This window comes from Delphinus delphis, chromosome 15 (assembly GCF_949987515.2).
Source record: "Delphinus delphis chromosome 15, mDelDel1.2, whole genome shotgun sequence".
Lineage (NCBI taxonomy): Eukaryota > Metazoa > Chordata > Mammalia > Artiodactyla > Delphinidae > Delphinus > Delphinus delphis.
In genome coordinates this window covers 70,620,248-70,634,619 of record NC_082697.1, presented here as the reverse complement: position 1 = coordinate 70,634,619, position 14,372 = coordinate 70,620,248, and the positions used below count along the sequence as shown (strand labels likewise).

The 14,372-nt window shown below is 40.8% G+C and overlaps 1 protein-coding gene across 1 annotated transcript in view; it reads right to left on the bottom strand.

Moving 5' to 3' along the window:
• The window catches only part of IL21R (interleukin 21 receptor), a 31,653-nt gene that overhangs the window by 11,928 nt on the left and 5,353 nt on the right, over positions 1–14,372 (bottom strand). The window contains exon 2 of the mRNA XM_060033087.2: positions 2,072–2,135. Coding sequence (XP_059889070.1) covers positions 2,072–2,120 — 49 coding nt within the window. The 5' untranslated portion in view covers positions 2,121–2,135. The remainder of the gene's footprint in view (positions 1–2,071; positions 2,136–14,372) is intronic.

The window sequence follows — 14,372 nt, the reverse complement described above, 5'->3', positions numbered from 1 at the left end:
GTTTGACAAAATCCAGTTAATAAGTTTTAGTTTAGTTTTGTTTTGTAAGATCAAGTGCCAACGCTGCTATTCCCCCTGCCTCCACCCCCCACTATTTACCAGAAATTTGTTCCCCTTTTAAATGGATTCATTCTTAGTGGCTTTTTCCTATTTTTCCTTGACTAATGAAGACCCAGGGGTTAGCAGTACATTCCTCCTGGGTCTCCATCTAGGTCAGAAGCTGGATTTGTAGTCAAGAACACTGTCACTGGAAACATCCTTTACGTCTCCTCCCATCACATTTAACAAATGAGAAAACTGAAGCTCTGAGACTGGGCCACACCTTTTGTCTCGCTCTTGGTCTGGGCTCAGGAGACCCAGGAAAGGCAAAATCTAATCTGTGCTAGTTCTTCACCTCCACACACATGGCGGACACCGCTAATCGATCATGGCCCTCACTCCCTTGGGTGTGGCCTCAGAATCCTTCTCAACACAGTTGAGTGGCTCCAGACAGCCACTACCAAGGGATCTGAGATGTGGAAAGGAATCCTGTTGGAGGAGGAAGTTTCCCTCGGGGAGGAGCACGGGGCCTGTCAGTGGACACAGAGCGGCCCGTTCAGATACTTTGTGGAGAAAAGAGGACTGATTTTGGTAGGACCAAAACCCAGGTGGCTGTGTCCTCTCTGAGTTCATCGTATCCTAGTCGTTCTCTTTCAGGGCTCCAGAACTTGGAGAGGAGCTGCCTTTCCTAGGTAGACTCAAGGCCACCAAGGGACAGGGTTTGTCCCGAACTTGTAATGAAACATTGGAGAGGGGACAGTAGTCCCTGAACTAGTGTGGAGGTGGCATCAGGGACCAGAGGGAGTAAAAACCCTGTCACCGGTCACTACCCTGAGCCCTGCGCAGAGAGCCCCCGGGCCACCCCCACCCCGCCCAGGGCTATCACAGCGTGTGGGAGGCAGTGGGAGCCGTGAAAAGTGCACACGTGACTTACACGTGCTCTGAGTCGCTATTTGTAAGCTGGAGACACTGGCCCCTCGGACGGGGTGGGGAGGTATTTAGATGGTATCACGCCAGTGCAGCCCAGGCGGCCTGCGTGTGGCACTCACCCAATAAAAGCAGTTAAGACCACGGGAATCAGGCAGATTTGGGAACCCGTCCCAGCTCTGCCACTGCCCGGCTGTGTGGCCGTGGACCTGCCTCTCACCCTCTCTGAGCCTCACAGGCTGTCGGCAGAAGGGAATGAGGATGCTCGGCCCCCGGGACACAGCAGGGGCTTGTTATTTGTGCTCACGGGGTGGGGAGAGGCAGCGGGTGACCCAAAGGCCCTTTAGAGGCTAAGACAGGATTCTGACCACTCAGAAAGGGAAAATAAAGGAGACTGACATCTGTTTCCTGATGGAGCTATTTGAGGCTTTGGGTCTTTCGGTAAAAACCGGAGTGAAATGCTTATGAGTCAGCACAGTGGCGGCTGAGGGCACCCCTGTCCCCGGGCCAGCTCCCATTCGAGCCTGTGTGCTGTGTCCCACCTCCTCTGGGAAGGCTTCCTGGATCTCTCAGCCCTGACTGCGCCCCCAAGTCTAACACCTGGCCTTTCCCTGCTCGGGTCTCGAACATCTCTCCCTCTGACTGCAACATCTCCTGCTCCTCCGGGGCTTCCTTCTAAGGCTTTGGCTGCTTTTGTCTCCACAGCCACTCTCCCCACCCAGGGAATATGTGTGCTGGCAGTGGATCCAGTGATTGTTGAGAAACATCTGCTAGGAGATGAGGAGAAACTGTGGTTAGATCACAGGCAGGACTTCCTCACGCTGAGAACTGGGAGCCAGCCAAGGCAGAGAGAAGAAGGATGAAGTCCCTCATCCTCCCGCCCCGCTTCCCTGGCCAGCGAGACGTGGAGACCGGGACTCACTTCTGGACAGTGGAGCTCTCTGGTGGGATGGGCTCTAGCTAATGCAGAGATGGCTACTGGACTTGCGCCGGCCGCAAGTGGACAGATGCCACAGACTCTGACCCTGTGGCCTCTACCCTGCCCTGGAGCCCACAAGGCCAGCCCGGCCGCTCTCCACCCACATACCACGGGGCAACTACTTACCCCCCTGGAGCATCAGCAGGAGCAGAGGGGCAGCCCAGCCGCAGAGCATGCTGCCCGCCGGAGCCTGGAAGAGACACACAGGGAGAGGGTGGGCCTGGGGCCTGGGGACCAAGGGACCCTGAACATCCTCTGGTCCCCATCCCTCCTTTGGAAGACTTGCCTCAGTTTCTTGGATTTGCTTCTGAGAAACAAGAGTTTGAGGAGCCTGAGGCTGCCCCCAAGGATTCCTGTCCCTTAGAAGTGGCTTCTTTGCCCCCTGGATCCCTACCCGCTTCTCCCCGCTTCTGCCTGGGCCCCCAGCACCATCACAAATGAGGAGGATGAAAAGGGGGAAGAGCTCGCTGCTGGTCCCCCCCTGCTAAGCCTGTTGATGTAGCACGACGTGTGCACGTTTATCCATCTAGATAAGAAAGAGGGAGGCAGGGAGGGGAAAGGGGCTTGGCGGGCAGAGATCTTGCGTCCTCTTTCTTACAAAACCCCCATGTTGATGTTAGCCCAATTAATTGGCTTCTTAATGAGTAGCAAATCCAAGATTAGCCCACAAAGGAGACAGTTCCTGCATACCTAAGATAAGTTTAGCCCAATAGCGAGGGTTCCTACCCAAATACAGAGCTCCCCCGGGTTAGTCCACCAGCAAGCATGGGGGAACCCAGCTTGACCACACGAAGGTGCCCTGGACACCCTGATCTGCATGAGATGAAGAAGAGACCTCTTTGGAGACCAGAGCCAGCCTGTCCAGGAAGAGCGGACTTTGGTACCTTGGGCAGAAGAACAACCCACCAGGCTGGCAATGCCAGGCTCTTGCTGGTACTTTGTCCATTGCACCCCCAGCTCTGTGTCTACTTGGGGAGGTACCAGCCAGAAGCCAGTGGGTCCCAAGAACCCTACCTAGATAGATCCCATGGACAGGTGTGTAGCTGGAACAGGAGCCCAGAGGGCTGACCCGTGCAGGGACCAGGTCACACACATGGCTTCTTCCGGACACCATCCCTGAACCCGGCTTCCCCCAGAGCCTACTCTGGCCCCGCTGGGAGCTTCCTCTGAGCTCCCAAACAGGTCACCAGGCAGGCAGTGGTGCAGGGCACGGACAGGTTCAGCTGCGTGGCTCTCGGCTGGTCACTTCCCCTCCCTGAGCCTTAGAAGTAAAGATGGTAAAGCCTGCTTCCAGGATTCTGGTGAGGATTCAAAGCCTCCATTTATAGAATCACTGGGCCCCTGGCATAGCCCCTGGCACACAAACACTCAAGAAACAGTGATGGATACAGGCTTTTAAAGCATCAGAATGGACAGACTCCCTGAGTGATCTACCCAAGAGGTCCCCAAATGTCTCATTTTCCAAAAGTTGGCCATATTTGTAGATCATGTGCACTATTATTTATTTAATATATTTTCTATAAACAGACCCTATTAAAAATTTAACTCCAACTTCAACCTAAGCAATAATGCACATAGTTGTGTATTTTTTCCCCATAGCTGTGTATCATTCCCCAGTCAATGATTGTAAAGCATTTGAAACAGTGCCTGGCATATAGCAGATGTTATATAAGTGTTTCTTAAACAAAGCAATCAACTTACCATAAAACAAAATGCAGTGAAATGTAAAAACTAAATACAAGGAAAACAAAAGACAATAATTGAATTTTAGTGAGATACTATTCCCTGCTTAAGACTCTGATGGGGCTTCCCTGGTGGCTCAGTGGTTAAGAATCCGCCTGCCAATGCAGGGGACACTGGTTCAAGCCCTGGTTCGGGAAGATCCCACGTGCTGCGGAGCAACTAAGCCCGTGTGCCACAACTACTGAGCCCGCATGCCACAACTACTGAAGCCCGTGCCCCTAGAGCCTGTGCTCTGCAACAAGAGAAGCCACTGCAATGAGAAGCCCGCGCACCGCAACGAAGAGTAGCCCCCCCTCGCCACAACTAGAGAAAGCCCGCACACAGCAACGAAGACCCAATGCAGCCAAAAATAAATAAATAAATTTATTTTTTTAAAAAAAGACTCTGATGAGTTGGAGATCTAGTTTGCCTTTGTTTAAAAAGGGAGATTAAAGAGTATTAGAGCCATGGACATATACACACTAACAAACGTAGTAAGGTAGATAGCTAGAGGGAAGCAGCCGCATGGCACGGGGATATTGGCTCGGTGCTCTGTGACAGCCTGGAGGGGTGGGATAGGGAGGGTGGGAGGGAGGGAGACGCAAGAGGGAAGAGATATGGGAACATATGTATATGTATAACTGATTCACTTTGTTATAAAGCAGAAACTAACACACCATTGTAAAGTAATTATACCCCAATAAAGATGTTAATAAAAAAAAATAAAAAAAAAAAAAAAAAAAAAAAAAAAAAAAAAAAAAAAAAAAGAGTATTAGAGAGGTGTTGAAGACATACTAGCATCAAGCTGAGATTCTCACCCCCTCCCTCATCAGAGGATAGAAAGAAATTTGAAAAAGGTCTCACTCTCTCACTAGGGGGTCCAGGGATATTTAACACCATCTTAAACAAGCCACTCAATTCTGGGAAACATCAGCCTTGAATGATGACGTCTTCTCCTGTTTCCACAGCACCAAGTAGGAACACCTCCCGGTCCCACTACCCTCCCTGCCCTGAATCCACCCCTTATGGGGCTTCCCACTCAGCTGACTCCTGAGGGCAACAGCAACTTACTCCCCACATGCACCCAGACCAGCAGGTGTGCTTCCTGAGTGAAGGACAGAGGGTGCCTTGCAGCCTCCTACAGAGCAGTGAAGAACACCTGGCTTGGAGTCTGCCAGGTGCCAGCTGTGTGACCTTGGGCAAGTTCCTGACCTCTCTGATTCTCTGTTTTCTTATCTTTGTTGTAGGCACTAAATGCATTATTGCATGTGAAGCATTCCAGCGCAGTCCTGGATGGGATGGAGCCCTAAATTGGTGCTTATCCACCAGGCTCCAGTGCCTAGAAATGATTTCTGAGGTTGTGGTCCTTCAGACTAAAAGTTGGCCAAATTTCAGGAGAGTCTGGGGATGTGGAGAAGATTGGGGGGAGGAAGTCAAATGGAAGCAGGTACTATGGAGAACGCAAAGTGCTTAACTTCACAGTCAACAGAGAAATGCAAATGAAAACCACAATAACATGCCATTTAAATTTTATCAGATTAGTAAAAACTAAAGGTCTGACAACATCACGTGTTGCTGAGGACACAACGTAATGGGAACTCTCATTTACAGCTAGTGGAGATGTAAATTAATACAACTAGTCTGGAAAATAGTTTGGCATGGTCTAATAAACTTGAACAAGTGTTTACCCTAAGACCCAGCAATTCCACTGTGAGGTATACTACCAAGGAAACACTGGCACGTGTGTACAAGAAACATAGGCAGAAATGTTTATAGTGGCATTGATTTTAATATTGAAAAACTGGAAACAACCTAAATATACATAAGCAAGAGAATGGAAAGATAAACTATGGTGTAATCACTCAATGTGAAAATGAATCATAGCTTCACACAACAAAGCAAATGACTCTTACAGAAAAGCAACAACAACAACCAAAAACCAACCAAAAAACCCACGAAGCAAATGACTCTTTCTGAAGCAAAAGAAAGATTAGAAAAGAACACAGGCATAATAACACCATCTGTGTAACACTTAACACCATGTAAAGCAGCTCTATATATTGTTTGGGTGAATATACATGTGTCCTGAATATAAAGAGAAATCCAAGGGAATGAAAAACATCAAATCCTGAATAGCGTAGATAAGGAGGGGATGTGATGAAGTGAGGGTCTCCAGGGGTCTCAACAGTTTGGTAAAACTGAGTGAAGCTACCATGGGTGTTGATTATGTTTTTCTTTATACCTTTTTGTATGTCCAAACTATTTCATAACATTTTAAACGTAAGTGAATCTTGGATTTATAAAATAAAATGTGGCCACTTCTGGCCATGATGGAGCTGGTATCTGAGTAACCCTCTTACTAAGAACAACTACAAGAGGAGAAAAAAAAACCACTAGAAAGCATGAGAAAGCAACCAAGTTAGATAGTACTTGAGAGGCCAGGGTGCCAGAGAGAAGGAAAATGTATTGAAATTCTGCATGCAATGTCCCCTCAAATAATTTGCCAAGTCACTGCAGATGAGTTACATTCCAGGAAACCTAGCAGAAAGCATCCGGTAACAGGCTAAAACGCTAAGAAGAGATTTTGTCAGTTTCACAATGCTAAGGAAAGAATCAGAGTCTAAGAAAAATGGGCCCTGATAAATACCCAGTTATTCAGGAAAGGCTATGTCTTGGGAATAAGAAAAATCAGAAATAGTTCAGTCTTCACTGCATCAAGATGATCTGCCTATATGCCATATGTCTGCTAGAAAAAAAAATTAAAACCTATCTGGAAAAACTTAGCTTAATCTAAAGCCTCCATACTTCCCATACACAATGTCCAGCATTGAATTAAATTGATAAGACAAACTAGAAAACAGTACCAAATGACCAAAAGCCAAGAAGATAAAACCAAAGCAAAACCAGAAACAGACCCATAAGTGATTCAGAAAATGGCCTTATGAGATAGGATTTAAAATAACTATGATCAGTATGTTCAAGAATTCCACCAGAAATATGGCATCTGTTTAAAAGTAGAAACTCTAGAGCTGAAAAATGCAAGAATTGAAATTTATAAGAACTTAATAGATGGATAAAGGAACAGATTAGAAAATCAGAAGATAGGATTGGTGAACTGAAAGACTGGTAGAAAATGAAGATTGAAGCACGCAGAGAAAAAATGTTTAAAAATACAGAAAAGAGCAAAAGAGACACATGAGACCTTGTGAAAAGGTCTAACATAAATGTATTTGGAGTCAAGAAAAAGAGGAGAGAGGATAACTCAGAAGCAATAATAGAGATACTGGTTAAGAATTTTTCAAAACTAACAAGAAACCTTAAGCTACAGATTCTAGTTCTACAACCACCCCTCCCCCGCCACCCCAAAACAAATACAAAGAAAACCACATCTAGGCACATCATAGAAAAACTGTTTTAAAAATTAAAGACAAAGATATACTTAAAATCCAACTTAGAATGTTATATCCAGCAAAAATATCATCAGAAAAAGTAGGGTAGCTCAATACGATAAAGGAATCTACTAAAATCCCACAGTTGATATCATACTTAATGATGAAAAATTGAAAGCTTTCCCTCTAAGATCAGAAACAAGACAAGGATGTCCACTCTCATGATTTTTATTAAACAAGGATGTCCACTCTCATTGTACTGAATGCCTTGGTTCTAGCCAAGGCAATTAGGCAAGAAAAAGAAAGAAAAGGCATCCAGAATGGAAAGAAAGAAGTGAAGTATTTCTGTTTGCAGATGATATGATCTTGTATATACAGCATCCTAAAGAATCCACACCAAGAAAATAAAATGAAACAAAGCAAACAACCAAACAAAAACTATTAGGACTAATTAGTGAATTTAGCAGGATTACAGGATACAAGATCAATATACAAAATCAACTGTATTTTAATAAACTAGGAATGAACAATCTGAAAATGAAATTTTAAAAGTGATTTCATTTACAATAACATCAAAAAGAATAAAATAGAAATTTAACTAAAGGAGTGCTAGACTGGTACACTAAAAACTATTGTACAAAACATTGTTGAAAGAATAATGGAAGATCTAAATAAATGGAAGGATATCCCATGTTTATGGATTGGAAGACTTAATATTGCTAAGATAACTCCCCCCAAATGATCTACAGAGTCAAAATAATCCCTATCAAAATCCCAGCTGGCTCTTTTGCAGAAATTGACAAGCTGATCCTAAAATTCATATGGAGATATAAGTGGCCAGAATAAACAAAATGATCTTGACAAAGATGAACAAAGTTAGAGGACTCAGACTTCTCAATTTCAAAGCTTACTACAAAGCTACATTAATCTACACAGGGTGGTACTGGCTTATTTATACACATATAGATCAATGGAATAAAACTGAGAGTCCAGAAAAAAGGTCATACATTTACATTCAATCGATGTTTGACAAGGGTGCCAAGACAATTCACTGGGGGAAAAGAATAGTCTTTAAAATAAATGGTGGGGGGGCTTCCCTGGTGGTGCAGTGGTTGGGAGTCCGCCTGCCGATGCAGGGGACACGGGTTCGTGCCCCGGTCCGGGACGATCTCACATGCCACGGAGCAACTGTGCGCCACAATTACTGAGCCTGCACTCTAGAGCCCACGCGCCACAACTGCTGAAGCCTGTGCGCCACAACTACTGAGTCCATACGCCGCAACTACTGAGCCCGCATGCTGCAACTACTGAAGCCCGCACGCCTAGAGTCTGTGCTCAAGAGAAGCCACCGCAATGAAAAGCCTGCACACCACAACGAAGAGTAGCCCCCACTCGCCGAAACTAGAGATAGTCTGCGCACAGCAACGAAGACCCAACGCAGCCAAAAATAAAATAAAATAATTAAAAAATTAAAATAAATAAATAAAATAAAATAAAATAAATGGTGCTCATACAACTGGGTATCCACATGAAATAGAATGAAACTGGACTCCTATTTCACACCATATACAAAAATCAACTCAAAACGGATCAAAGACCCAGTACGAAGAGGAAGAAGTATTAAACTCTTAAAATAAAATACAGGTGTAAAACTTCAGAACCTTGTATTAGACAGTAGTTTCTTAGACATGAAACCAAAAGCACAAGCAACCAAAGGAAAACAGATATATTGAACTATTTCAAATTTTAAAACTTTTGTGCTTCAAAAGACACTATCAAGAAAGTGAAAAGACAATATAAAGAATGGGAAAAATATTTGCAAACCATGTATTTGTTAGTGTTCAGAATACATAAAGAACCCTCAAGATCTAAAAGACAACCCAATTTTAAACTGTGCAAAAGATCTGAATAGACATTTTTCCAATGAGATATACTAGTGACCAATAAACACATGAAAAGATGCTTATCATCATTAGTCATTAGGGAAATGCAAATAAGGACCATGGAGTGACACCATCTCACACCCACTATTTTTAAAAATGGAAAATAAAAAATGTGGGTGAGGGTATAAGGGTGGAACCCTTATACATTGCTGACGGGAATGTAAAATGGTGCAGCCACTATGCAAAACAGTTTTACAGTTTCTCAAAAAGTTAATATAGTATGACCAAGCAATTTGACTCCTAGGTATATAGCGAAAAGAATTGAAAACATATGTTCACAAAAAGACCCTTCTACACAAATGTTCATAGCAGCATTACCTATAATAACTCTAAACTGGAAGCAACTCAAAGGTCCATTAGCTGATGAATAGACAAACAAAATGTAGACTATGCATACAATGGAATATTATTCCACCATAAAAATGAATCAATTACTGATACATGCTGCAACATGGATGAACCTTGAAAATTTATCCAAAGTAAAGAAGCCAGACACAGAAAGGCACATATTGTGTGATTCTGTTTATATGAAGTGCCCAGAACAGGCAAATCCATAGACAGTTAGTAGATTAGTGGTTGTCAAGGGCTAGAGCGTTGGAGGGAGGGGGAATAGGGAGTGACTGCTAATGGGTATAGGATATTTTTGGAGCAATAAAAGTGTTCTGCAGTTAGATAGTAGTGATGATTGCACAAATTTATAAGTATACTAAAAACTACTTAATTGTATACCTCAAAAGAGTGAATTTTATGGTATGTGAATTGGATCTTAATTACAATTTTTTTTAAATGAAGGCAAAATAAATCTTTATTTTTTATACCAAAAAAAAAAAAAAAAGCTGAGAGGATTTGTCACCTGTAGACCTGCATCAAAAGACATATTAAAGTGAATTTTGGGGGCAAAAGGAAAATAATCTCAGATGGGAAGCAATTTACTGTAGGAAAGAATGAAGAGCAATAGAATATTATAAATATAAATAATACTGATTGCTGAAAATAATAATGATCATATCTTATGAAGTTTAAACAATATGCAGAATTAAACTACATTACCATGATACCCCAAAGATAAGAAGGGGTGAATAAAGTTAAAGGTCACTGTATTGTCTGGGAAGTGATAAAAATACTAATATAAAGGTAGACTCCAAAAGAAAAAATCAATTACGCATGCTGTAATCGCTAAGAAAAACACTAAAAGAGCTACAAAAGAAAATATAACAAACTAATAGACAGGAAACAGAGATTAATAATTTTTAAAACTTTATTCATCTAAGAAATGGAACAAAGAAGGAAAAGGAACAAAGAATAGATAGGACAAAAGGAAAACAAATAGTAAGAAGTTACACTTAATCCCAAACACCTCAGTATTTTTATTAAATGTATGAACTAATCACTGAAATTAAAGACATAACCTTGAAACCAACACTTTGCATTAAAATAAAGTGAAATTATAGTTTAATCTCATAAATATACTTACAAAAATTGTAAACAAAATATTAACAAATCAAATCTGATGATATATACAGAAGTAAATTATATAGCCTTATCACATGAGGTTTATTCCAAGAATACAAGGGTAGTTTGACATTTGAAAGTCAGTGATCTATTTCACCACATAAACAGAATAAAGAAGAAATTTTATACGATAATTTAATAACTTTTAATACGACATTTAATAATTTGCAACACTCATTCATGATTTTTAAAACACTCTCAGGAAACCAGGAATAGAAGGAGCGCTCTTAATCTGATAGGGAGCACACACGCATGCGCACACGTGCACACACACACTATATACAACTAACATCCCTAATGGTCAAATATTGAACACTTTATCCTCTAGGGCAGGACAAATGTAAGAATGTCTTGTACTGGAGGTCCTAGTCAATGCAATAAGGCAAGAAAAATAAATAAATTTATAAATATTAGAAAACTATAAGGATTGGAATGATATTATCTTTAAAAGTCCAGATACTTAACAGATAAACTGTTAGATAATAACTGTTAAACAAGGGCACTGAATTTGAGACTAATATAAAAAATATATTTCTAAAGATCAACAAAGTTGACAAACCTTTAGCTAGACTAAGAAAGAGAAGATTCAAATAACTAAAATCAGAAAAGAAAGATGAGACATTACAACTGATGCCACAGAAGTAAAATTGATTATAAGATACAACTATGAATAATCATACAGCAACAAATTTGATAATGTAGAAGAAATGGATAAATTCCTAAAAACCTGCCAAGACTGAATTATGAAGAAATAAGTAGGTTCTAAGTGGACTGCAAAAGCAACAAAAGCAAAGATAGGGAAGTGGGACTACATCATAGTAAAAAGCTTCTGCATTGCAAAGAAAACCATCAACAACATGAAAAGGCAACCTACTGAGTGGGAGAAAATATTTGAAAATTATATATCAGATAAGGGACTAATATGCCAAATATATAAAGAGCTCATACAATCTGATTTTAAAATGAGCAGAAGATCTGAATAGACATTTTTCCAAGGAGAACATACAGATGGACAATAGGTACATGAAAAAAGCGCTCAACATCATTAATCATCAGGGAAATCAAAATCACAATGAGATTTCACCTGACACTTGTTAGAATGGCTATTATCAAAAAGACAAGAAATAACTAGTATTGGTAAGGATATGAAGAAAAGGGACCACTTGTGCACTGTTGGTGGAAATGTATTTGGTGCAGCCACTATGGAAAACAGTATGGAAGTCCCCCAAAAGATTAAAAATAGAACTACCACATGATCCAGAAATTCCATTTCTGGGTATATACCCAAAGGAAATGAAATCAGTATCTCAAAAATATATCTGCGCCTCTATGTTCATTACAGTATTATTTACAATAATCAAGATATGGAAACAACCTAAGTGTCCTTCAACAGATGAATGGATGAAGATGATGTGGAATAGACATACAATGGAATATTATTCAGCCATGAAAAATAATGAATTCTTGCCATTTACAACAACATGGATGAACTTCGAGGGTATTATGCTAAGGGAAATAAGCCAGACAGAGAAAGATAAACACTGTATGATCTCTCTTATATGTAGAATCCAAAAATAATAATAATAAATAAGTTCATAGATACAGAGAACAGGTTGATGGTTGCCAGAAGAAAGGAGTGGGAGGTGGGAGGAGCAGGTGAAGGGGGTCAAAAGGTAAAAAGAAAAAAAAATGTGGTGCATTACTGAGCAAAAACAACAACAACAAAAAAGCAGCAAAAAAATTTTTTTAATGTATGTACTTGCAATGAGAGTCTTGTTCAGTGTAGTTAAATTTCATGAACAGACTATTACTCCATAAATCATAATGTTACACCAACACTGAGTATTGCATTTATTCTAGCTTTGCCTATGTCTTTTCATTCAAAGAGTATGTCAAAAGTACACAAAAACATGTTTTCAGCAATTTTATAAAGACTGAGTAATGCTGCAGAAACTAAAATATATTGCAACTTGAATACAATGCATTTTCTCTAAAAGCAATGACACAGCTTATTAAAATATTCACTTTGAACTTTATATCACCATCACTGAAACTAAGGAGAATTTTAAATCATAAAATAAACTATCAATTATAGAGAGGATATTAATTTTACATAGCAATGTATGATTCTGACAAATTTACCTTTACAAAGTAGAATGTAAATTAAGTAACTTTGTAGAAATCAACTGATACGTGATTCAGTATCAACATTCATATGTTGATACTGAATACTAATACTAATTTTGACCTCTATTTTAAGAAGAACCAACTTTGTTTCATTTTAAGAAGTCATAAGCCACACTGCAAAGTTTATGTACTATTTTCCTTATTTAAGAAAAATTTTTTTAAGTATGGAGAAGTAGAATATGTGGGAAACAAATCATACCTCTGTGTCCTGGTATCTTCCCAGATAGCTTATCAAAAGGGAAATAAATACTTGCACAATTACCTTGTGCATAAGTCTAAAATCTACAAAAATATGCATCAGGCAATAATAGATTAATATACTGAGGTGTCAGATAAATTGCCAAATGTTGATGAAGATAGCTTGATTGATGGAGTAAACTACCTTCATTAAATTGGGGTATGTTTTATTGTTCTCAAAAAAGGTGACAATAATAGGTCACACTGTAATTCCATTTTTTTCTCCAGTGGAAGTACCTTTTGAATTTAGAAATTTTTTCACTTATAAAAGACACAAACAGGGCTTCCCTGGTGGCTCAGTGGTTGAGAGTCCACCTGCCGATGCAGGGGACACGGGTTCGTGCCCCGGTCCGCGAAGATCCCACATGCCGCAGAGCGGCTGGGCCCATGAGCCATGGCCGCTGAGCCTGTGCGTCCGGAGCCTGTGCTCCACAACGGGAGAGGCCACAACAGTGAGAGGCCCGCGAACCGCAAAAAAAAAAAAAAAAGACACAAACAAAAAGACAAATTGAAAAACAAGAATGGAAAAGAAACTGAAATGGGAGATTATATCTATATCTGTTATAGTTTCCTTCATATAATTATATATTTTATATAATTGTATATAAATATATAATATGTTAAACTATGTATACAATTATATACAACATATATAGAGAGAACTCCTACAAAACAATTATAAATAAATAACCCAGAACTCAATTTGTTTTTAAATGGACAAAAAGCTTAAGCAGACACTTCCTAAAAGAGAACATCCAAACAGCCAACAAGCATGTTAAAAAGGCTTAAAATCATTACTTATCAAAGAAATGCAAATTTATATCCCAATATGATAGCACTACACATCAGCCCAGAATGACTAAAATGAAAAAAACATTTCCAAGTGCTAAAAAGGATATGAACTAATCAAAACTCTCCATCTCTACTCAAGTTTCTCTGAGGAGTGTACAACCACTTTGGAAAACTTCTGCTGAACAGGAGACCCAACAATTCCGTTTCTAGATTATGCACCAAAGAGCAAAATGTACATGTACAGAAGCAGACGTGTACTGGAGTGCTCACAGCCGCATTATTTACCTCCCCAAACTGGAAAGAACCCAAGTTCTTGGTTCCCCTGTATCTTCTTTCGCTCACCGATGATTCAGGAATGAGACTCATTCAGATCCTTAAGCCGGTCATCGTTTCCAATGTGACCCAGGTGGGGACTGGGGTTTGAGAGTGAACGGTGAGGGGTGTGGTAAAATTAAAATGGCCCGTTTTCCATAGGGACCAAGACGACATGAGGTTGTTGAAGAGGGACTCCCCAGCGGTGCCAGAAACAAGACCCAACAGGTCACCAGAAGGGGAAGTGTCAAGACTGAGGGACTTCCCGAGAGGGAACACAGAAGAAAGGGCTCCTAGTTTGTCCCTGGTCTCCAAGGACTTCTGCTCACCTGC